This window comes from Bombina bombina, chromosome 3 (genome assembly GCF_027579735.1).
Source record: "Bombina bombina isolate aBomBom1 chromosome 3, aBomBom1.pri, whole genome shotgun sequence".
NCBI classification, from domain to species: domain Eukaryota; kingdom Metazoa; phylum Chordata; class Amphibia; order Anura; family Bombinatoridae; genus Bombina; species Bombina bombina.
In genome coordinates, this window is record NC_069501.1 from 559,764,186 (window position 1) to 559,790,129 (window position 25,944).

Sequence of the window (25,944 nt, forward strand, 5' to 3'; positions counted from 1 at the left end):
GCTGGGCTCTTTGCCATTTCCTGTTGGGGAAGAGAATATCCCACAAGTAAGGATGACGCCGTGGACCGGACACACCTATGTTGGAGAAAACCGTTTAAAAACAAAACCGTTACTGTCTCTTTAAATGTTAAACAGAGCACACTTTATTTCTGAATATGTGAAAAACTATGAAGGAATTATCCAATCATTACCAAATTTTTACCACAGTGTCTTAATGCCTTAAAAGTATTGCACCCCAATTTTCAAGCTTTTAACCCCTTAAATGAGGAAACCGGAGCCGTTTAATCAAATAACAATCTTTAACCCCACTACAGTCCCAGCCACAGCGTTTGCTGCGACTTCACCTGTCCTTAGGAGTTATACGATACCAAATTAAGCCTTCCAGGAACGTTTTCAATGATCACCAGACCCTCTCACATGCAGCTGCATGCACTGCATCCAAAAGAAACTGTGCAATTATGGCGCGAAAATGAGGCTCTGCCTACTATAGTGAAAGGCCCTTCCTGACTGGAAAGGTGTCTAAACAACTGCCTGGCGTCTAAAAACGTTCCCTCCCAATAAAAATCACCTCTAGATTTCATAAAAAACTTAAATAAAGCAATCGATTTAGCCCATAAGAGTGTCAACCAGTGTATAGCCCATAATAAGCCTTCATTCTGTTAGGAGTCTAAGAAAATGGCTTACTGATCCCCAAGAGGGAAAATGACAGTCTTCTAGCATTACACAGTCTTGTTAGAAAATGGACTAGTCATACCTTGAGCAGAAAAGTCTGCTAACTGTTCCCCCCAACTGAAGTTCTCTGGGCTCAACAGTCCTGCGTGGGAAAAGCAATTGATTTTAGTTACTGCTGCTAAAATCATACTCCTCTTTTAAACAGAACTCTTCATCCCTTTCTGTTTTAGAGTAAATAGTACAAACCGGTACTATTTTAAAATAACAAACTCTTGATAGCAGAATAAAAAACTACAATTAAACACCACATACTCTTCACCATCTCCGTGGAGATGCTACTTGTTCAGAGCGGCAAAGAGAATGACTGGGGGGGGCGGAGCCTGAGGAGGGGCTATATGGACAGCTTTTGCTGTGCTCTTTGCCATTTCCTGTTGGGGAAGAGAATATTCCCACAAGTAATGGATGACGCCGTGGACCGGACACACCAATGTTGGAGAAAACTGCAATTACCTCAGATATGTAAAACTATTAAAAACAGAAAACCCACTTGTAGAAAAAAAACAAGACTTTTCTAAGGAAGAAACCAAATTTCTATCCGTAGGGAAACTGAAATAAACTATCATCAAAGGAAATAGTAAATCATATGGCTAAAGTGTCACATCCGCCTTGGAAAAGATTTTCCAAAGCTCTACAAAAGAAGATGGTAAAGGAAAACAGAATTTATGCTTACCTGATAAATTTCTTTCTTTTGCGATGTACCGAGTCCACGGATTCATCCTAACTTGTGGGATATTGTCCTTCCTGACAGGAAGTAGCAAAGAGAGCACCACAGCAGAGCTGTCTATATAGCTCCCCCCTTAACTCCACCCCCTAGTCATTCGACCGAAGGCCAAGGAAGAAAAGGAGAAACTATAAGGTGCAGAGGTGACTGAAGTTTACATAAACAATACTATCTGTCTTGAATAGACAGGGCGGGCCGTGGACTCGGTACATCGCAAAAGAAAGAAATTTATCAGGTAAGCATAAATTCTGTTTTCTTTTGCAAGATGTACCGAGTCCACGGATTCATCCTAACTTGTGGGATACCAATACCAAAGCTTTAGGACACGGTTGAAGGGAGGGACAAGACAGGAACCTAAACTCAAGGCACCACTGCTTGCAAAACCTTTCTCCCAAAAATAGCCTCCGAAGAAGCAAAAGTAACAAATTTGTAAAATTTGGAAAAGGTATGAAGCGAAAACCAAGTTGCAGCCTTACAAATCTGTTCAACAGAAGCATCATTTTTAAAAGCCCATGTGGAAGCCAACGCTCTATTGGAGTGAGCTGCAATTCTTTCAGGAGGCTGCTGTCCAGCAGTCTCATAAGCCAAACGGATGATGCTTTTCAGCCAAAAGGAAAGAGAGGTAGCCGTAGCCTTTTGACCTCTACGATTTCCAGCATAGACAACAAACAAAGAAGATGATTGGCGAAAATCTTTGGTTGCCTGCAAATAAAACTTCAAGGCACGAACCACGTCCAAGTTGTGCAACAGACGGTCCTTCTTAGAAGAAGGATTAGGACACAGAGAAGGAACAACAATTTCCTGATTGATATTCCTGTTAGAAACAACCTTAGGGAGGAACCCAGGTTTGGTACTCAAAACTACCTTATCAGCATGGAAAACAAGATAAGGCGAGTCACATTGTAATGCAGATAGTTCAGAAACTCTTCGAGCTGAAGAGATAGCAACTAGAAACAGAACTTTCCAATATAGAAGCTTAATATCTATGGAACTAAATTGAGACTCCATGGCGGAGCAACAGGTTTAAACACAGGCTTAATTCTAACTAAAGCCTGACAAAAAGCCAGAACGTCTGGGACATCTGCCAGATGCTTGTGCAACAGAATAGACAAAGCAGATATCTGTCCCTTTAAGGAACTAGCGGACAATCCTTTCTCCAATCCTTCTTGTAGAAAAGACAAAATCCTAGGAATCCTGATCTTACTCCATGAGTAGCCTTTTGATTCACACCAAAAAAACAGAATTTATGCTTACCTGATAAATTACTTTCTCCAACGGTGTGTCCGGTCCACGGCGTCATCCTTACTTGTGGGATATTCTCTTCCCCAACAGGAAATGGCAAAGAGCCCAGCAAAGCTGGTCATATGATCCCTCCTAGGCTCCGCCTACCCCAGTCATTCGACCGACGTACAGGAGGAAATATGCATAGGAGAAACCACATGATACCGTGGTGACTGTAGTTAGAGAAAATAATTCATCAGACCTGATTAAAAAAACCAGGGCGGGCCGTGGACCGGACACACCGTTGGAGAAAGTAATTTATCAGGTAAGCATAAATTCTGTTTTCTCCAACATAGGTGTGTCCGGTCCACGGCGTCATCCTTACTTGTGGGAACCAATACCAAAGCTTTAGGACACGGATGAAGGGAGGGAGCAAATCAGGTCACCTAAATGGAAGGCACCACGGCTTGCAAAACCTTTCTCCCAAAAATAGCCTCTGAAGAAGCAAAAGTATCAAATTTGTAAAATTTGGCAAAAGTGTGCAGTGAAGACCAAGTCGCTGCCTTACAAATCTGGTCAACAGAAGCCTCGTTCTTGAAGGCCCATGTGGAAGCCACAGCCCTAGTGGAGTGAGCTGTGATTCTTTCAGGAGGCTGCCGTCCGGCAGTCTCATAAGCCAAACGGATAATGCTTTTAAGCCAAAAGGAAAGAGAGGTAGAAGTTGCTTTTTGACCTCTCCTTTTACCAGAATAGACAACAAACAAAGAAGAAGTTTGTCTGAAATCTTTAGTGGCCTCTAAATAGAATTTTAGAGCACGGACTACGTCCAAATTGTGTAACAAACGTTCCTTCTTTGAAACTGGATTCGGGCACAAAGAAGGTTCTCCTGGTTAATATTCTTATTGGAAACAACTTTCGGAAGAAAACCAGGCTTAGTACGCAAAACCACCTTATCTGCATGGAACACCAGATAGGGCGGAGAACACTGCAGCGCAGATAACTCAGAAACTCTTCTAGCAGAAGAAATTGCAACCAAAAACAAAACTTTCCAAGATAATAACTTAATATCTACGGAATGTAAGGGTTCAAACGGAACCCCTTGAAGAACTGAAAGAACTAGATTAAGACTCCAGGGAGGAGTCAAAGGTCTGTAAACAGGCTTGATTCTAACCAGAACCTGAACAAACGCTTGAACGTCTGGCACAGCTGCCAGCCTTTTGTGAAGTAAAACAGATAACGCAGAAATCTGTCCCTTCAGAGAACTTGCAGATAATCCCTTCTCCAAACCCTCTTGTAGAAAGGATAAAATCCTAGGAATTTTTATCTTGTTCCACGGGAATCCTTTAGATTCACACCAACAGATATATTTTTTCCATATCTTATGGTAAATTTTTCTAATCACAGGCTTTCTAGCCTGAATCAGAGTATCAATTACAGAATCTGAAAACCCACGCTTTGATAAAATCAAGCGTTCAATCTCCAAGCAGTCAGTTGGAGAGAAACCAGATTCGGATGTTCGAATGGACCTTGAACAAGAAGGTCCTGTCTCAAAGGTAGCTTCCATGGTGGAGCCGATGACATATTCACCAGGTCTGCATACCAAGTCCTGCGTGGCCACGCAGGAGCTATCAAGATCACCGAAGCCCTCTCCTGGTTGATCCTGGCTACCAGCCTGGGAATGAGAGGAAACGGTGGGAAAACATAAGCTAGGTTGAAGGTCCAAGGTGCTACTAGTGCATCCACTAGAGTCGCCTTGGGATCCCTGGATCTGGACCCGTAACAAGGAACCTTGAAGTTCTGACGAGACGCCATCAGATCCATGTCTGGAATGCCCCATAATTGAGTTATTTGGGCAAAGATTTCCGGGTGGAGTTCCCACTCCCCCGGATGGAATGTCTGACGACTCAGAAAATCCGCTTCCCAATTTTCCACTCCTGGGATGTGGATTGCAGACAAGTGGCAGGAGTGATCCTCCGCCCATTGAATTATCCTGGTCACTTCCTCCATCGCCAGGGAACTCCTTGTTCCCCCCTGATGGTTGATATATGCAACTGTCGTCATGTTGTCTGATTGAAACCTTATGAATTTGGCCTTTGCTAGATGAGGCCAAGCTTTGAGAGCATTGAATATCGCTCTCAGTTCCAGAATGTTTATCGGGAGAAGAGATTCTTCCCGAGACCATAGACCCTGAGCTTTCAGGGGTTCCCAGACCGCGCCCCAGCCCAACAGACTGGCGTCGGTCGTGACAATGACCCACTCTGGTCTGCGGAAGCTCATTCCCTGTGACAGGTTGTCCAGGATTAGCCACCAACGGAGTGAATCTCTGGTCCTTTGATCTACTTGAATCGTCGGAGACAAGTCTGTATAATCCCCATTCCACTGTCTGAGCATGCACAGTTGTAATGGTCTTAGATGAATTCGTGCAAAAGGAACTATGTCCATTGCTGAAACCATCAATCCTTTTACTTCCATGCACTGCGCTATGGAAGGACGAAGAACAGAATGAAGAACTTGACAAGAGCTTAGAAGTTTTGATTTTCTGACCTCTGTCAGAAAAATTCTCATTTCTAAGGAGTCTATTATTGTTCCCAAGAAGGGAACTCTTGTTGACGGGGAAAGAGAACTTTTTTCTATGTTTACTTTCCATCCGTGAGATCTGAGAAAGGCTAGGACGATGTCCGTATGAGCCTTTGCTTTTGACAGAGACGACGCTTGAATCAGGATGTCGTCCAAGTACGGTACTACTGCAATGCCCCTTGGTCTTAGAACCGCTAGAAGGGACCCTAGTACCTTTGTGAAAATTCTCGGAGCAGTGGCTAATCCGAATGGAAGTGCCACAAACTGGTAATGCTTGTCCAGAAAAGCGAACCTTAGGAACTGATGATGTTCCTTGTGGATAGGAATATGGAGGTACGCATCCTTTAAATCCACCGTGGTCATAAATTGACCTTCCTGGATGGTAGGAAGGATCGTTCAAATGGTTTCCATTTAAACACCAAAAAACTCTTAGCCATCTCCGTGGAGATGTTGCCTGTGCAACGGCAAAGAGAATGACTGGGGTAGGCGGAGCCTAGGAGGGATCATATGACCAGCTTTGCTGGGCTCTTTGCCATTTCCTGTTGGGGAAGAGAATATCCCACAAGTAAGGATGACGCCGTGGACCGGACACACCTATGTTGGAGAAAGATATTTACGCCATATCTTATGATAGATCTTCCTGGTGACAGGCTTTCGAGCCTGAATCAAGGTATCTATGACCGACTCAGAGAAACCCCGATTTGATAAAATCAAGCGTTCAATCTCCAAGCAGTCAGTTGCAGAGAAATTAGATTTGGATGCTTGAATGGACCTTGAATCAAAAGGTCCTGTCTCAGTGGCAGAGTCCATGGTGGCAGAGATGACATGTCTACCAGGTCTGCATACCAAGTCCTGCGTGGCCACGCAGGCGCTATCAAAATCACCAAAGCTCTCTCCTGTTTGATTCTGGCAATCAGACGCGGAAGGAGAGGGAATGGTGGAAACACATAAGCCAGGTTGAACGACCAGGGTACTGCTAGAGCATCTATCAGTACTGCCTGAGGATCCCTTGACCTGGATCCGTAACAAGGAAGTTTGGCGTTCTGACGAGACGCCATCAGATCCAATTCTGGTGTGCCCCATAGCTGAACCAGTTGAGCAAACACCTCTGGATGGAGCTCCCACTCCCCCGGATGAAAAGTCTGACGACTTAGAAAATCTGCCTCCCAGTTCTCCACCCCTGGGATATAGATCGCTGATAGATGGCAAGAGTGAGTCTCTGCCCATCGGATTATCCTGGAAACTTCTATCATCGCCAAGGAACTCCTTGTTCCCCCCTGATGATTGATATAAGCTACAGTCGTGATGTTGTCCGACTGAAACCTGATGAATCCGGCCGAAGCCAGCTGAGGCCACGCCTGAAGAGCATTGAATATCGCTCTTAATTCCAGAATATTTATCGGTAGGAGGGCCTCCTCCTGAGTCCACAAACCCTGTGCTTTCAGGGAATTCCAGACTGCACCCCAGTTCAGTAGGCTGGCGTCTGTCGTCACAATAACCCACGCTGGCCTGCGGAAACACATTCCCCTGGACAGGTGATCCTGTGACAACCACCAAAGAAGAGAGTCTCTGGTCTCTTGATCCCGATTTATCTGAGGAGATAAATCTGCATAATCCCCATTCCACTGTTTGAGCATGCATAGTTGCAGTGGTCTGAGATGCAAGTGAGCAAACGGAATTATGTCCATTGCCGCTACCATAAGTCAGATTATCTCTATACATTGAGCCACTGACAGCCGAGGAATTAAATGAAGAGCTCGGCAGGTGGTTAAAATCTTTGATTTCCTGACCTCCGTCAGAAATATTTTCATGTCCACTGAATCTATCAGAGTTCCCAGGAATGGAACTCTTGTGAGAGGAATAATAGAAATCTTTTTCACGTTCACCTTCCACCCATGAGATCTTAGAAAGGCCAACACTAAGTCCGTGTGAGACTTGGCAGTTGGAAAGTCGACGCTTGAATTAAGATGTCGTCTAGATAAGGCGCCACTGCTATGCCCCTCGGCCTTAGGACCGCAAGAAGGGACCCTAGCACCTTTGTGAAGATTCTTGGCGCCGTGGCCAACCCGAAGGGAAGAGCCACAAACTGGTAATGCCTGTCCAGAAAGGCAAACCTGAGGAACTGGTGATGATCTTTGTGGATAGGAATGTGTAGATACGCATCATTTAGATCCACGGTAGTCATATATTGACCCTTCTGGATCATTGCTAAAATAGTCTGAATGGTCTCCATCTTGAAGGATGGAACTCTTAGGAATTGGTTTAGGATCTTGAGATCTAGAATTGGTCTGAAGGTTCCCTCTTTTTTGGGAACCACAAACAGATTAGAGTAGAAACCTTGCCCCTGTTCTGTTTTCGGAACTGGGCAGATCACTCCCATGGTAAAAAGGTCTTCTACACAGCGTAAGAACGCCTATCTTTTTGTCTGGTTTACAGACAATTGAGAAAGATGGAACCTCCCCCTTGGAGGAGAATCTTTGAAATCTAGGAGATACCCCTGGGTTACAATTTCTACGGCCCAGGAGTCCTGAACGTCTCTTGCCCAGGCCTGAGCAAAGAGAGAAAGTCTGCCCCCTACTTGATCCGGTCTCGGATCGGGGGCTACCCCTTCATGCTGTCTGAGTGGCAGCAGCAGGCTTTTTGGCCTGTTTACACTTGTTCCAAGCCTGGTTAGATCTCCAGGTTGGCTTGGATTGAGCAAAGTTCCCCTCTTGCTTTGCAGCAGGGGAAGAGGAAGCGGGACCACCCTTGAAGTTTCGAAAGGAACGAAAATTTGCGTTTTGGTTGTGACACTTGGGGAGAACTAGATGGTGAAACCTGATTTCCTTCTGTCTGAGAATCATTTAATGCCAAATTCTTATAAGTCAAAATATGCTGTTTGCAATTTAAAGACATAGCAGTACAATTGGGACACATTCTTAGAGGGGGTTCCACAATGGCTTCTAAACAAACTGAACAATGAGTTTCCTCAGTGTCAGACATGTTTAACAGGCTAGTAATGAAGCAAGCAAGCTTGGAAAACACTTTATTTAATGAAAAAAACACAATTTGCAAAAAACGGTACTGTACCTTTAAGAGAAAAAAAGGCATACACAAACTGCAAAATAGGTTAAAATTGCTTCAAAAATTCCGACATTTTAACAGTGTACCCACTAAGCTTTAGAAGGATTGCACCACAAGTAAAAAAGCAATAGACCCCCAAATGAAAAAAACGGATTGATAATTGTCTAAAACCGGTTAAAAACCCCTAAAGCACCTTGCCACAGCTCTGCTGTGGCCCTACCTGCCCTTAGGAAGCGATAATATGGGGTTTAAAGCTTCAATTAGTCCCTCAGAAGACTATCAGGACCTCAGGAGAAGTTGCTTGCTGCTTGTAAATGTAGGCCCCGCCCCCCTCACTCGATGTTGCTGGGACCTACACAAAACTAACAAACCCTGCCTGAAAGCCATGTGGGTTAGAAACAACCCCAAAGAACCCTCAAGCAAATGTCCCATAAAACAGAAAACGTTACTCCCAGACACAAAAACGTTGGTCCCAAATTCACATAACAAACTGAGTGCCCACAAAAAATTAACCCTTTATGCAAGCTAGTAAAAAACTCTGATAACACTAGGATTACTGCTTACCCTTCCCCTAAAGGGGATACTGTCAGCCTTTCTGAGTTAACACAGTCTCTGCAGAAAATATGACTGAACATACCTCATTGCTCTATAGCAAGAAACCGTTCCTCACACTGAAGTTTTCCTGTACTCCTCAGCTCATGTGGAAACAGCAGTGGACCTTAGTTACAAATGCTAAGATCATCATCCTCCAGGCAGAAATCTTCATCTATGTCCTGCCTGAGAGAAAATAGTACAACACCGGTACGATTTAAAAATAACAAACTCTTGATTGAAGATGAAATAAAAACTAACAGTTTAACACCTCTTCTCTTTACTCTTCCTGCTTAGAGCCAGCAAAGAGAATGACTGGGGGGTGGAGTTAAGGGGGGATCTATATAGACAGCTCTGCTGTGGTGCTCTCTTTGATACTTCCTTTCAGGATGGACAATATCCCACAAGTTAGGATGAATCCGTGGACTCGGTACATCTTGCAAAAGAAACGTCTTTAAAACTGAGTAAAGGACCTGGTTTGGCCTATTCCTAAGAAATAAATTCCGGACTGGCCTCAAGAAAAGGAAATGCATCTAGAGGTTTAACAGAAGTAGAAAAAAAAAAAGTGTATGATAGATTTTTCTTTAGCAGGATTAGATTATTGGACACCTAAAATACTTAAAAACTATCTTAACAAATAGCAAGGATGTAGATAAAGACAGTTTCTTCACAAAGGCAATTATAGGAGCTGAGACACCCTCCAAAACAGAACTGTCAAATATCCAGGCTTCAGCAGAATTGCAGAGCCTAAGTTTTACTAGTAAGCTATATAGGCTCCTTACATAACTGTTTAATTATTCATTCCTGATTATCATACAACATCTCACTTACATGAGACAAATCTGAGGAGTCTGGGTGAGCAAGAGAAAAACTTCCTAAACTGGACTGATCTATTTGAAAATCAGTAACCAGAAAATTTACCAGTAGGAAGATTATCAGACAAACCAATGCATTGACTTTGGAGGAGGCTTATTGTCCTAACTGCAGAAATTGTAGAGTGCCAAAGTCTTGAATTCTGGAGCCAAATCTGTAGAAATCCAATGGAACAAAGGGAATACAGAATCACTGAGAAAAAAATAGTATACATTAGAATGGCAAGGTTGAAGTGATAATCAATATTATTTCTTATTGAAAATATGTTTGCCCTAACTTGCTGGAGGCATAGCAGCCCAAACTTCAGTAAGGTGAAACGTACAAAACCTTAAAATTAGGAGCAATTCATCATGACCCCCTTGGTATACTTGAAAGGGGGGCATTATATTGTAGATGAAAAAGCATACAATTTGAGTGCAAACTTAAAGGGACATAATACTCATATGCTAAATCACTTGAAACTGATGCAGTATAACTGTAAAAAGCTGACCGGAAAATATCACCTGAGCATCTCTATGTAAAAAAACATAATTTATGCTTACCTGATAAATTCCTTTCTTCTGTAGTGTGATCAGTCCACGGGTCATCATTACTTCTGGGATATTACTCCTCCCCAACAGGAAGTGCAAGAGGATTCACCCAGCAGAGCTGCATATAGCTCCTCCCCTCTACGTCACTCCCAGTCATTCGACCAAGGACCAACGAGAAAGGAAAAGCCAAGGGTGAAGTGGTGACTGGAGTATAAATTAAAAAATATTTACCTGCCTTAAAAACAGGGCGGGCCGTGGACTGATCACACTACAGAAGAAAGGAATTTATCAGGTAAGCATAAATTATGTTTTCTTCTGTTAAGTGTGATCAGTCCACGGGTCATCATTACTTCTGGGATACCAATACCAAAGCAAAAGTACACGGATGACGGGATTCACCCAGCAGAGCTGCATATAGCTCCTCCCCTCTACGTCACTCCCAGTCATTCGACCAAGGACCAACGAGAAAGGAAAAGCCAAGGGTGAAGTGGTGACTGGAGTATAAATTAAAAAATATTTACCTGCCTTAAAAACAGGGCGGGCCGTGGACTGATCACACTACAGAAGAAAGGAATTTATCAGGTAAGCATAAATTATGTTTTCTTCTGTTAAGTGTGATCAGTCCACGGGTCATCATTACTTCTGGGATACCAATACCAAAGCAAAAGTACACGGATGACGGGAGGGATAGGCAGGCTCTTTATACAGAAGGAACCACTGCCTGAAGAACCTTTCTCCCAAAAATAGCCTCCGATGAAGCAAAAGTGTCAAATTTGTAAAATTTGGAAAAAGTATGAAGCGAAGACCAAGTTGCAGCCTTGCAAATCTGCTCAACAGAGGCCTCATTCTTGAAGGCCCAAGTGGAAGCCACAGCTCTAGTAGAATGAGCTGTAATTCTTTCAGGAGGCTGCTGTCCAGCAGTCTCATAAGCTAAACGAATTATGCTACGAAGCCAAAAAGAAAGAGAGGTAGCAGAAGCTTTTTGACCTCTCCTCTGCCCAGAGTAAATGAAAAACAGAGAAGACGTTTGTCGAAATTCCTTAGTTTCCTGTAAGTAAAATTTTAGAGCACGGACTACATCCAGGTTGTGCAGTAGACGTTCCTTCTTCGAAGAAGGATTTGGGCACAAAGAAGGAACAACAATCTCTTGATTGATATTCCTGTTAGTAACTACCTTAGGTAAGAACCCAGGTTTAGTACGCAGAACTACCTTATCCGAATGAAAAATCAAATAAGGAGAATCACAATGTAAGGCTGATAATTAAGAGACTCTTCGAGCCGAGGAAATAGCCATTAAAAATAGAACTTTCCAAGATAACAACTTTATATCAATGGAATGAAGGGGTTCAAACGGAACGCCCTGTAAAACATTAAGAACAAGGTTTAAACTCCATGGTGGAGCAACAGTTTTAAACACAGGCTTAATCCTGGCCAAAGCCTGACAAAAAGCCTGGACGTCAGGAACTTCTGACAGACGTTTGTGTAACAGAATGGACAGAGCTGAGATCTGTCCCTTTAATGAACTAGCAGATAAACCCTTTTCTAAACCTTCTTGTAGAAAAGACAATATCCTAGGAATCCTAACCTTACTCCAAGAGTAACCTTTGGATTCACACCAATATAGGTATTTACGCCATATCTTATGGTAAATCTTTCTGGTAACAGGCTTCCTAGCCTGTATTAAGGTATCAATAACTGACTCAGAAAACCCACGTCTTGATAAAATCAAGCGTTCAATTTCCAAGCAGTCAGCTTCAGAGAAGTTAGATTTTGATGTTTGAAGGGACCCTGTATCAGAAGGTCCTGTTTCAGAGGTAGAGACCAAGGTGGACAGGATGACATGTCCACCAGGTCTGCATACCAAGTCCTGCGTGGCCACGCAGGTGCTATTAGAATCACTGATGCTCTCTCTTGTTTGATTCTGGCAATCAATCGAGGAAGCATCGGGAAGGGTGGAAACACGTAAGCCATCCTGAAGTCCCAAGGTGCTGTCAGGGCATCTATCAGGACTGCTCCTGGATCCCTGGATCTGGACCCGTAACGAGGAAGCTTGGCGTTCTGTCGAGACGCCATGAGATCTATCTCTGGTTTGCCCCAACGTCGAAGTATTTGGGCAAAGACCTCCGGATGGAGTTCCCACTCCCCCGGATGAAAAGTCTGACGACTTAAGAAATCCGCCTCCCAGTTCTCCACTCCCGGGATGTGGATTGCTGACAGGTGGCAAGAGTGAGACTCTGCCCAGCGAATTATCTTTGATACTTCCATCATAGCTAGGGAGCTTCTTGTCCCTCCCTGATGGTTGATGTAAGCTACAGTCGTGATGTTGTCCGACTGAAACCTGATGAACCCCCGAGTTGTCAACTGGGGCCAAGCCAGGAGGGCATTGAGAACTGCTCTCAATTCCAGAATGTTTATTGGCAGGAGACTCTCCTCCTGACTCCATTGTCCCCTGAGCCTTCAGAGAATTCCAGACGGCACCCCAACCTAGAAGGCTGGCGTCTGTTGTTACAATTGTCCAGTCTGGTCTGCTGAATGGCATCCCCCTGGACAGATGTGGCCGAGAAAGCCACCATAGAAGAGAATTTCTGGTCTCTTGATCCAGATTCAGAGAAGGGGATAAGTCTGAGTAATCCCCATTCCACTGACTTAGCATGCACAGTTGCAGTGGTCTGAGGTGTAAGCGTGCAAAGGGTACTATGTCCATTGCCGCTACCATTAAGCCGATTACCTCCATGCATTGAGCCACTGACGGGTGTTGAATGGAATGAAGGGTGCGGCAAGCACTTTGAAGTCTTGTTAGCCTGTCCTCTGTCAGGTAAATCTTCATTTCTACAGAATCTATAAGAGTCCCCAGGAAGGGAACTCTTGTGAGTGGAACGAGTGAACTTTTCTTTTCGTTCACCTTCCATCCATGTGACCTTAGAAATGCCAGTACTAACTCTGTATGAGACTTGGCAGTTTGAAAGCTTGAAGCTTGTATCAGAATGTCGTCTAGGTATGGAGCTACCGAGATTGCCCGCGGTCTTAGTACCGCCAGAAGAGCACTCAGAACCTTTGTGAAGATTCTTGGAGCTGTAGCCAATCCGAATGGAAGAGCCAAAAACTGGTAATGCCTGTCTAGGAAGGCAAACCTTAGGTACCGGTAATGATCTTTGTGAATCGGTATGTGAAGGTAAGCATCTTTTAAATCCACAGTGGTCATGTACTGACCCTCTTGGATCATAGGTAAAATTGTCCGAATAGTCTCCATCTTGAACGATGGAACTCTTAGGAATTTGTTTAGGATCTTTAAGTCCAGGATTGGTCTGAAAGTTCCCTCTTTTTTGGGAACCACAAACAGATTTGAGTAAAACCCCTGTCCCTGTTCCGATCGTGGAACTGGATGGATTACTCCCATTAACAAGAGCTCTTGTACGCAGCGTAGAAACGCCTCTTTCTTTGTCTGGATTGTTGACAACCTTGACAGATGAAATCTCTCTCTTGGAGGAGAGTATTTGAAGTCCAGAAGGTATCCCTGAGATATTATCTCTAGCGCCCAGGGATCCTGGACATCTCTTGCCCAAGCCTGGGCGAAGAGAGAAAGTCTGCCCCCCACTAGATCCGATCCCGGATCGGGGGCCCTCAATTCATGCTGTTTTAGGGGCAGCAGCAGGTTTCCTGGTCTGCTTGCCCTTGTTCCAGGACTGGTTAGGTTTCCAGCCTTGTCTGTAGCGAGCAACAGCTCCTTCCTGTTTTGGTGCAGAGGAAGTTGATGCTGCTCCTGCTTTGAAATTACGAAAGGAACGAAAATTAGACTGTCTAGCCTTAGCTTTGGCTTTGTCCTGAGGCAGGGCATGGCCTTTACCTCCTGTAATGTCAGCGATAATCTCTTTCAACCCGGGCCCGAATAAGGTCTGCCCTTTGAAAGGTATATTAAGCAATTTAGACTTAGAAGTAACATCAGCTGACCAGGATTTTAGCCACAGCGCCCTGCGTGCCTGAATGGCGAATCCTGAATTCTTCGCCGTAAGTTTAGTAAGATGTACTACGGCCTCCGAAATGAATGAATTAGCTAGTTTAAGGACTCTAAGCCTGTCCGTAATGTCGTCCAGAGTAGCTGAACTAATGTTCTCTTCCAGAGACTCAATCCAGAATGCCGCTGCAGCCGTGATCGGCGCAATGCATGCAAGGGGTTGCAATATAAAACCTTGTTGAACAAACATTTTCTTAAGGTAACCCTCTAATTTTTTATCCATTGGATCTGAAAAAGCACAGCTATCCTCCACCGGGATAGTGGTACGCTTAGCTAAAGTAGAAACTGCTCCCTCCACCTTAGGGACCGTTTGCCATAAGTCCCGTGTGGTGGCGTCTATTGGAAACATTTTTCTAAATATCGGAGGGGGTGAGAACGGCACACGGGTCTATCCCACTCCTTAGTAACAATTTCAGTAAGTCTCTTAGGTATAGGAAAAACCTCAGTACTCGCCGGTACCGCAAAATATTTATCCAACCTACACATTTTTTCTGGTATTGCAACTGTGTTACAATCATTCAGAGCCGCTAACACCTCCCCTAGTAATACACGGAGGTTTTCCAGTTTAAATTTAAAATTTGAAATATCTGAATCCAGTCTGTTTGGATCAGAACCGTCACCCACAGAATGAAGTTCTCCGTCCTCATGTTCTGCCACCTGTGACGCAGTGTCTGACATGGCCCTAATATTATCAGCGCACTCTGTTCTCACCCCAGAGTGATCACGCTTACCTCTTAGTTCTGGTAATTTAGCCAAAACTTCAGTCATAACAGTAGCCATATCCTGTAATGTGATTTGTAATGGCCGCCCAGATGTACTCGGCACTACAATATCACGCACCTCCCGATCGGGAGATGCAGGTACTGACACGTGAGGCGAGTTAGTCGGCATAACTCTCCCCTCGTTGTTTGGTGAAATTTGTTCAATTTGTACAGATTGACTTTTATTTAAAGTAGCATCAATACAGTTAGTACATAAATTTCTATTGGGCTCAACTTTGGCATTGCAACAAATGACACAGGTATCATCCTGTGAATCAGACATGTTTAACACACTAGCAAATAAACTTGCAACTTGGAATACAATTCAATTAGAATAATATTAAAAACGTACTGTGCCTTTAAGAAGCACAGAAGATCTATGACAGTTGAAAATTAATAAATTGAAACAGTTATAGCCTCAATCTTTGTAAACAACACAACTTTAGCAAAGGTTTAATCCCATTAGCAAAGATAACAAATTCTGAAAGCAGGAAACAAATTACAGAATAAACGTTTTTTATCTCAGTCAACTATAATTCTCACAGCTCTGCTGAGAGAAATTACCTCCCTCAAAATAAGTTTTGAAGACTCCTGAGCTCTGTAGAGATGAACCGGATCATGCAGGAAATACAATGAGCTGCTGACTGAAATATCTGATGCGTAGCAAAAGCGCCAAAAAACGGCCCCTCCCCCTCACACACAGCAGTGAGGGAGAACAGAAACTGTCAGAAAAAAGATTAAGCAACTGCCAAGTGGAAAAATAGTGCCCAAACATTTATTCACTCAGTACCTCAGCAAATGAAAACGATTTTACATTCCAGCAAAAACGTTAAACATAATTTCTAGTTATTAAACAGCTTTATGTACTTCTTACAGTGTAATTCTAGTGAAGTACCATTCCCCAGAATACTGAAGTGTAAAGTATACATACATGACATTATATCGGTATGGCAGGATTTTCTCATCAATTCCATTGTCAGAAAATAAAAGCTGCTACATACCTCTATGCAGATTCATCTGCCCGCTGTCCCCTGATCTGAAGTTTACCTCTCCTCAGATGGCCGAGAAACAGCAATATGATCTTAACTACTCCGGCTAAAATCATAGCAAAAACTCTGGTAGATTCTTCTTCAAACTCTGCCAGAGAGGTAATAACACACTCCGGTGCTATTTTAAAATAACAAACTTTTGATTGAAGATATAAAACTAAGTATAATCACCATAGTCCTCTCACACATCCTATCTAGTCGTTGGGTGCAAGAGAATGACTGGGAGTGACGTAGAGGGGAGGAGCTATATGCAGCTCTGCTGGGTGAATCCTCTTGCACTTCCTGTTGGGGAGGAGTAATATCCCAGAAGTAATGATGACCCGTGGACTGATCACACTTAACAGAAGAAAGGAAGATATTTTACCTCACAATCTCCTCAGCTCAGCAGAGTAAGTTCTGTGTAAAAAGTTATATTTCACTTGCTCCCAGCTGCAGGTAAAAATAAAAAAAAAATGAAGAAATGAACAGCAGCCAATCAGCATCAGCAGTGCTGAGGTCATGAACTCTTACTGTGATCTCATGAGATTTGACTTAACTCTAATGAGATTTCATAGTAAGCTTCCTTTACCTGATTGGTGAAATAATATGAGAGTTCACGAGGCTCATACTTTCAGCTGTCCCAGGACAGACACACTAAAATGCTGCTTAGAAATCCTTTACAATGGGAGGTGGCTACTGAGGAACTTTTGAGGTAAAATATCTTTCTTTTTTACATAGAGATGTTCAGGAGATATTTTCTAGTCAGCTTTTTACAGCTATGCTGCATCACTTTCAAGTGTTTAAACATTTGAGTATTATAGTCCTTTAAATGATCTGTTCCCCTCCCCTCTAAAGGGTCAGATTGAAAAGAAGTGGGGACAGTACCATAAACTCCATATATATGATGTTAGCAGAATAATTACACAGACACCAACTGGACCAAAGATGGAAAACTGTTAAAATAATTTTATACAGCATAAGCAGAAAAATGACAATAAGGCAGAACATATATCATATAGATGTGACAATATATAAAAGCTCTAAAACCAGTGAGGACATACTGCATTTTACTAAAGAAAAAGGGTTTAGATTTGTAGTTGGCTTATTCAATATTGATAAAAATGCAGCCACAGTATTTTTTCACAGTAAATTAATTTGTCACGTGTTTTGGTGTCACAATTCCTAAGAGATCTGGAAAGGTTTAACCTGAAGAACTCTTGTCTTCTTTTGAACTCATCTACTATTTTACTGTGCAACAAATAAAAGAGAATATTGTGCTGACCAGAAGGTAATGCGGCACAGTAAATGAGAGATGTACTATGGGAAGAATATAGAGCAAACAACACTGTATGGCATAGGAAAAGTGTGAGAGGTTGGAAAGGAAGTATCAAAAATGTATGTGACAGGCGCATTGAGATAACTAGGAACTAGATAAGAAACCCCTTCAGTAGCACATGGGAGAGAGAAAGGCAGGAAGTTCAGTCTTGCAACTTGTATAGAAGGTAAAACAAACTTGTGCCCGACCATAATCAACAGAGGAGCAAAATGTAGAAACAGAAATCAGGAGGAGGATAAGGTATCTCATGATTTTGTTTTGGTCATTTCTGCCCTTCTCTGACCTATCTGTATACGTACTTGCTGAATCTGCAGTCACACTTGAACATGAAACAAAGGAACAAAGTATTAAAGGGACAGTCAACTCAAAATTTTTTATTGTTTTAATATATATATATATATATATATATATATATATACACGATCTGCCCCTTCTCTGCTTTATTACCCATTCTCCAGTTTTGCACAGCTAACATGGTTATATTAATATACTTTTTACCTCTGTGATTACCTTGTTTCTAAGCATTTGACAGCCCCCTGATCACATGACTTTAAATTTATTATGTATTGACGTTACCTGATTTTATACAGCCCCTGTCAGAGATTTTCAGAGTGTAGTATTTGATTGGCATCTCTTTCAGCCAATAGGAGCCTCACCATGCGCCCCATGGATTTTACTCACAGCACGCTCGGGTGCTTGTAACTCTGCCTGGAAGTGCAACTGCGCAACTCAATACGCTATTTGCGCAACTAAAACAGTGAGGCCCCTAACGGGTACAGGTATTTAGTTGCGCAAATAGCGTATTGAGTTGCGCATGCGCAGTTGCATTTCCAGGCAGAGTTACAAGCACGGGAGCGTGCTGTGAGTAAAATCCATGGGGCGCATGGTGAGGCTCCTATTGGCTGAAAGAGATGCCAATCAAATACTACACTCTGAAAATCTCTGACAGGGGCTGTATAAAATCAGGTAACGAAGCCTGAAAAAACGCTGATTTTTAGAAGTTTAATTGAGTTTTGAAATAAATAAGCAGATCAATATGCTAGTAATGACAAGAGCTTTCAGAATATGTAAAGTTATGGAGGCAAATTTACCATCATTTTAAGCCAATTAGTGCTGTGTTGTTAGAATCCATGGGCGTCAGCACAATGTTATCAATATGGCTCACATGAACTAGCTTCCCCTGATGTGAAAAGCAAATACAAAAGCATGTGATCATGGGGCTGTCTTTAGGGACTTAGAAACAGACAGAAATTTAGAGGTTTAAATGTTATAAAGTATATTAATATAACCATGTTGGTTGTGCAAAGCTGGGGAATGGGTAGTAAAGGCGTTATCTATCTTTTTAAACAATAACAATGTTTGTGTTGACTGTCCCTTTAATGCAACATTCTCCCCAATTCTCAGAAAGTGTCGCTCAGAGGTAGCAGTCTTTTTATTTGTTAAAATTACACTTTTAGGATTCAGATAGAGCATGTCATTTTAAACTTTCCAATTTACATCCATTGTCAAGCTGTGCACTGTCTTTTTAAATGTGCACTTTCTGAGGCAACAGCTCATACTGAGCATGTGCAAGAGTACACAGTGTATACATACAAGCATTTTGTAATTGGTTGATGGTTGTCACATGATACAGGGGCAATAAAACATAATTTATGCTTACCTGATAAATTCCTTTCTTCTGTAGTGTGATCAGTCCACGGGTCATCATTACTTCTGGGATATTACTCCTCCCCAACAGGAAGTGCAAGAGGATTCACCCAGCAGAGCTGCATATAGCTCCTCCCCTCTACGTCACTCCCAGTCATTCGACCAAGGACCAACGAGAAAGGAAAAGCCAAGGGTGAAGTGGTGACTGGAGTATAAATTAAAAAATATTTACCTGCCTTAAAAACAGGGCGGGCCGTGGACTGATCACACTACAGAAGAAAGGAATTTATCAGGTAAGCATAAATTATGTTTTCTTCTGTTAAGTGTGATCAGTCCACGGGTCATCATTACTTCTGGGATACCAATACCAAAGCAAAAGTACACGGATGACGGGAGGGATAGGCAGGCTCTTTATACAGAAGGAACCACTGCCTGAAGAACCTTTCTCCCAAAAATAGCCTCCGATGAAGCAAAAGTGTCAAATTTGTAAAATTTGGAAAAAGTATGAAGCGAAGACCAAGTTGCAGCCATGCAAATCTGTTCAACAGAGGCCTCATTCTTGAAGGCCCAAGTGGAAGCCACAGCTCTAGTAGAATGAGCTGTAATTCTTTCAGGAGGCTGCTGTCCAGCAGTCTCATAAGCTAAACGAATTATGCTACGAAGCCAAAAAGAAAGAGAGGTAGCGGAAGCTTTTTGACCTCTCCTCTGCCCAGAGTAAATGACAAACAGAGAAGACGTTTGTCGAAATTCCTTAGTTGCCTGTAAGTAAAATTTTAGAGCACGGACTACATCCAGGTTGTGCAGTAGACGTTCCTTCTTTGAAGAAGGATTTGGGCATAAAGAAGGAACAACAATCTCTTGATTGATATTCCTGTTAGTAACTACCTTAGGTAAGAACCCAGGTTTAGTACGCAGGACTACCTTATCCGAATGAAAATCAAATAAGGAGAATCACAATGTAAGGCTGATAATTCAGAGACTCTTCGAGCCGAGGAAATAGCCATTAAAAATAGAACTTTCCAAGATAACAACTTTATATCAATGGAATGAAGGGGTTCAAACGGAACGCCCTGTAAAACATTAAGAACAAGGTTTAAACTCCATGGTGGAGCAACAGTTTTAAACACAGGCTTAATTCTGGCCAAAGCCTGACAAAAAGCCTGGACGTCAGGAACTTCTGACAGACGTTTGTGTAACAGAATGGACAGATAAACCCTTTTCTAAACCTTCTTGTAGAAAAGACAATATCCTAGGAATCCTAACCTTACTCCAAGAGTAACCTTTGGATTCACACCAATATAGGTATTTACGCCATATCTTATGGTAAATCTTTCTGGTAACAGGTTTCCTAGCCTGTATTAAGGTATCAATAACTGACTCAGAAAATCCACGTCTTGATAAAATCAAGCGTTCAATTTCCAAGCAGTCAGCTTCAGAGAAGTTAGATTTTGATGTTTGAAGGGACCCTGTATCAGAAGGTCCTGTTTCAGAGGTAGAGACCAAGGTGGACAGGATGACATGTCCACCAGGTCTGCATACCAAGTCCTGCGTGGCCACGCAGGTGCTATTAGAATCACTGATGCTCTCTCTTGTTTGATTCTGGCAATCAATCGAGGAAGCAACGGGAAAGGTGGAAACACGTAAGCCATCCTGAAGTCCCAAGGTGCTGTCAGAGCATCTATCAGGACTGCTCCTGGATCCCTGGATCTGGACCCGTAATGAGGAAGCTTGGCGTTCTGTCGAGACGCCATGAGATCTATCTCTGGTTTGCCCCAACGTCGAAGTATTTGGGCAAAGACCTCCGGATGAAGTTCCCACTCCCCGGATGAAAAGTCTGACGACTTAAGAAATCCGCCTCCCAGTTCTCCACTCCCGGGATGTGGATTGCTGACAGGTGGCAAGAGTGAGACTCTGCCCAACAAATTATCTTTGATACTTCCATCATAGCTAGGGAGCTTCTTGTCCCTCCCTGATGGTTGATGTAAGCTACAGTCGTGATGTTGTCCGACTGAAACCTGATGAACCCCCGAGTTGTCAACTGGGGCCAAGCCAGGAGGGCATTGAGAACTGCTCTCAATTCCAGAATGTTTATTGGCAGGAGACTCTCCTCCTGACTCCATTGTCCCTGAGCCTTCAGAGAATTCCAGACGGCACCCCAACCTAGAAGGCTGGCGTCTGTTGTTACAATTGTCCAGTCTGGTCTGCTGAATGGCATCCCCCTGGACAGATGTGGCCGAGAAAGCCACCATAGAAGAGAATTTCTGGTCTCTTGATCCAGATTCAGAGAAGGGGATAAGTCTGAGTAATCCCCATTCCACTGACTTAGCATGCACAGTTGCAGTGGTCTGAGGTGTAAGCGTGCAAAGGGTACTATGTCCATTGCCGCTACCATTAAGCCGATTACCTCCATGCATTGAGCCACTGACGGGTGTTGAATGGAATGAAGGGGGCGGCAAGCACTTTGAAGTCTTGTTAGCCTGTCCTCTGTCAGGTAAATCTTCATTTCTACAGAATCTATAAGAGTCCCCAGGAAGGGAACTCTTGTGAGTGGAACGAGTGAACTTTTCTTTTCGTTCACCTTCCATCCATGTGACCTTAGAAATGCCAGCACTAACTCTGTATGAGACTTGGCAGTTTGAAAGCTTGAAGCTTGTATCAGAATGTCGTCTAGGTATGGAGCTACCGAGATTCCCCGCGGTCTTAGTACCGCCAGAAGAGCACCCAGAACCTTTGTGAAGATTCTTGGAGCTGTAGCCAATCCGAATGGAAGAGCCACAAACTGGTAATGCCTGTCTAGGAAGGCAAACCTTAGGTACCGATAATGATCTTTGTGAATCGGTATGTGAAGGTAAGCATCTTTTAAATCTACAGTGGTCATGTATTGACCCTCTTGGATCATAGGTAAAATTGTCCGAATAGTCTCCATCTTGAACGATGGAACTCTTAGGAATTTGTTTAGGATCTTTAAGTCCAGGATTGGTCTGAAAGTTCCCTCTTTTTTGGGAACCACAAACAGATTTGAGTAAAACCCCTGTCCCTGTTCCGATCGTGGAACTGGATGGATTACTCCCATTAACAAGAGCTCTTGTACGCAGCGTAGAAACGCCTCTTTCTTTGTCTGGATTGTTGACAATCTTGACAGATGAAATCTCTCTCTTGGAGGAGAGTATTTGAAGTCCAGAAGGTATCCCTGAGATATTATCTCTAGCGCCCAGGGATCCTGAACATCTCTTGCCCAAGCCTGGGCGAAGAGAGAAAGTCTGCCCCCCACTAGATCCGATCCCGGATCGGGGGCCCTCAATTCATGCTGTTTTAGGGGCAGCAGCAGGTTTCCTAGTCTGCTTGCCCTTGTTCCAGGACTGGTTAGGTTTCCAGCCTTGTCTGTAGCGAGCAACAGCTCCTTCCTGCTTTGGTGCAGAGGAAGTTGATGCTGCTCCTGCTTTGAAATTACGAAAGGAACGAAAATTAGACTGTCTAGTCTTGGCTTTGGCTTTGTCCTGAGGCAGGGCATGGCCTTTACCTCCTGTAATGTCAGCGATAATCTCTTTCAACCCGGGCCCGAATAAGGTCTGCCCTTTGAAAGGTATATTAAGCAATTTAGACTTAGAAGTAACATCAGCTGACCAGGATTTTAGCCACAGCGCCCTGCGTGCCTGAATGGCGAATCCTGAATTCTTCGCCGTAAGTTTAGTAAGATGTACTACGGCCTCCGAAATGAATGAATTAGCTAGTTTAAGGACTCTAAGCCTGTCCGTAATGTCGTCCAGAGTAGCTGAACCAATGTTCTCTTCCAGAGACTCAATCCAGAATGCCGCTGCAGCCGTGATCGGCGCAATGCATGCAAGGGGTTGCAATATAAAACCTTGTTGAACAAACATTTTCTTAAGGTAACCCTCTAACTTTTTATCCATTGGATCTGAAAAAGCACAGCTATCCTCCACCGGGATAGTGGTACGCTTAGCTAAGGTAGAAACTGCTCCCTCCACCTTAGGGACCGTTTGCCATAAGTCCCTTGTGGTGGCGTCTATTGGAAACATTTTTCTAAATATCGGAGGGGGTGAGAACGGCACACCGGGTCTATCCCTCTCCTTAGTAACAATTTCAGTAAGTCTCTTAGGTATAGGAAAAACCTCAGTACTCGTCGGTACCGCAAAATATTTATCCAACCTACACATTTTCTCTGGTACTGCAACTGTGTTACAATCATTCAGAGCCGCTAACACCTCCCCTAGTAATACACGGAGGTTTTCCAGTTTAAATTTAAAATTTGAAATATCTGAATCCAGTCTGTTTGGATCAGAACCGTCACCCACAGAATGAAGTTCTCCGTCCTCATGTTCTGCCACCTGTGACGCAGTGTCTGACATGGCCCTAATATTATCAGCGCACTCTGTTCTCACCCCAGAGTGATCACGCTTACCTCTTAGTTCTGGTAATTTAGCCAAAACCTCAGTCATAACAGTAGCCATATCCTGTAATGTGATTTGTAATGGCCGCCCAGATGTACTCGGCGCTACAATATCACGCACCTCCCTCTGAGCGGGAGATGTAGGTACTGACACGTGAGGCGAGTTAGTCGGCATAACTCTCCCCTCGTTGTTTGGTGAAATTTGTTCAATTTGTACAGATTGACTTTTATTTAAAGTAGCATCAATACAGTTAGTACATAATTTTCTATTGGGCTCCACTTTGGCATTGCAACAAATGACACAGGTATCATCCTCTGAATCAGACATGTTTAACACACTAGCAAATAAACTTGCAACTTGGAAATACAATTCAATTAGAATAATATTAAAACGTACTGTGCCTTTAAGAAGCACAGAAGATCTATGACAGTTGAAAATTAATAAATTGAAACAGTTATAGCCTCAATCCTTGTAAACAACACAACTTTAGCAAAGGTTTAATCCCATTAGCAAAGATAACAAATTCTGAAAGCAGGAAACAAATTACAGAATAAACGTTTTTTATCTCAGTCAAACTATAATTCTCACAGCTCTGCTGAGAGAAATTACCTCCCTCAAAATAAGTTTTGAAGACCCCTGAGCTCTGTAGAGATGAACCGGATCATGCAGGGAATACAATGAGTTGCTGACTGAAATATTTGATGCATAGTAAAAGCGCCAAAAAACGGCCCCTCCCCCTCACACACAGCAGTGAGGGAGAACAGAAACTGTCAGAAAAACAGATTAAGCAACTGCCAAGTGGAAAAATAGTGCCCAAACATTTATTCACACAGTACCTCAGCAAATGAAAACGATTTTACATTCCAGCAAAAACGTTAAACATAATCTCTAGTTATTAAACAGCTTTATGTATTTCTTACAGTGTAATTCTAGTGAAGTACCATTCCCCAGAATACTGAAGTGTAAAGTATACATACATTACATTATATCGGTATGGCAGGATTTTCTCATCAATTCCATTGTCAGAAAATAAAAACTGCTACATACCTCTATGCAGATTCATCTGCCCGCTGTCCCCTGATCTGAAGTTTACCTCACTCCTCAGATGGCCGAGAACAGCAATATGATCTTAACTACTCCGGCTAAAATCATAGCAAAACTCTGGTAGATTCTTCTTCAAACTCTGCCAGAGAGGTAATAACACACTCCGGTGCTATTTTAAAATAACAAACTTTTGATTGAAGATATAAAACTAAGTATAATCACCATACTCCTCTCACACATCCTATCTAGTCGTTGGGTGCAAGAGAATGACTGGGAGTGACGTAGAGGGGAGGAGCTATATGCAGCTCTGCTGGGTGAATCCTCTTGCACTTCCTGTTGGGGAGGAGTAATATCCCAGAAGTAATGATGACCCGTGGACTGATCACACTTAACAGAAGAAATATAAGCATATTTGCAAGAAAACTACTGCTCATTTGTAAGTGCTATTGCATTATCTTGATGTTTTTGCATTTGTTGATTTGCAATTCTACTGTATTGAATAATCTTTTAACATTTTCTTATTCTATTCTCTTGAATACAAACAGTCACCATTATGATAACTACAATCTGGCCTAAGAGTCTTAAAATTATTTAGAAATGTAAAATTGCATTTTAAGGGTACATTACAGCAACTGACCTGAATTTGATCTCCGTTAACTGTGGGAGAGTGAGACTCTGGCAGTGTAGATTTGACCTCCTAAAAAAAAAAAAAAAAAAAAAAGAGAGAGAACAAGACATTATAATAACCAAACATAGGTCAAATCCTGGAACTCTCTAGGATCCCTTTGCGATATTTGCATGCTGCAGTATCAGTAATGATGCATAGGTGCAAGTAATTGGTACATAAGCACAGTGCTTATATTTAATTGGTGGTAAATTTCAATTTCATACCCCAGTAGCTTAAGGTCTTGATACAATCTAATACAAAACAGCCGAAAAACGTCAAGATAATTTGCTTGCACCTCACCATTAAAAAATATGTTAGCAAAGAGACATGTAATTTTTTGTTTATGGGATATAATTTTTTACTTTTAAAGGGATACTAAACCCAAATTTTTTCTTTAATGATTCAGATAGAGCATGCACATTTAAGCAACTTCCTAATTTACTCCTATTATCAATTTTTCTTCGTTTTCTTGCTATCTTTATTTAAAAAGCAGGAATGTAAAGCTTAGGAGCCGGTCCATTGCGAGCCTCATTCTCATGCCGTAAGACACGGCATGAGAACTAGCGCAGAGAAGGGGCAGATCGTGTATATATATATATATATATATATATATATATATATGCATCCAAAGGTAAAAAGCACTCACCGGGTCTTTATAGCAATAGCAAAGTTTAATATGTGTTACTGTGAGTGCTTTACCTATCTGGACTGTATATATATATATATATATAT

At 42.6% G+C, this 25,944-nt stretch overlaps 1 protein-coding gene across 6 annotated transcripts in view; it reads right to left on the reverse strand.

Moving 5' to 3' along the window:
* EPB41 (erythrocyte membrane protein band 4.1) overlaps positions 1-25,944 on the reverse strand; it is a 392,405-nt gene that overhangs the window by 112,260 nt on the left and 254,201 nt on the right. For all 6 annotated transcript variants that reach the window (XM_053707087.1, XM_053707084.1, XM_053707090.1 and 3 more), the window contains one exon: positions 25,183-25,242. In XM_053707087.1, the coding sequence (XP_053563062.1) occupies positions 25,183-25,242 (60 nt within the window). The remainder of the gene's footprint in view (positions 1-25,182; positions 25,243-25,944) is intronic.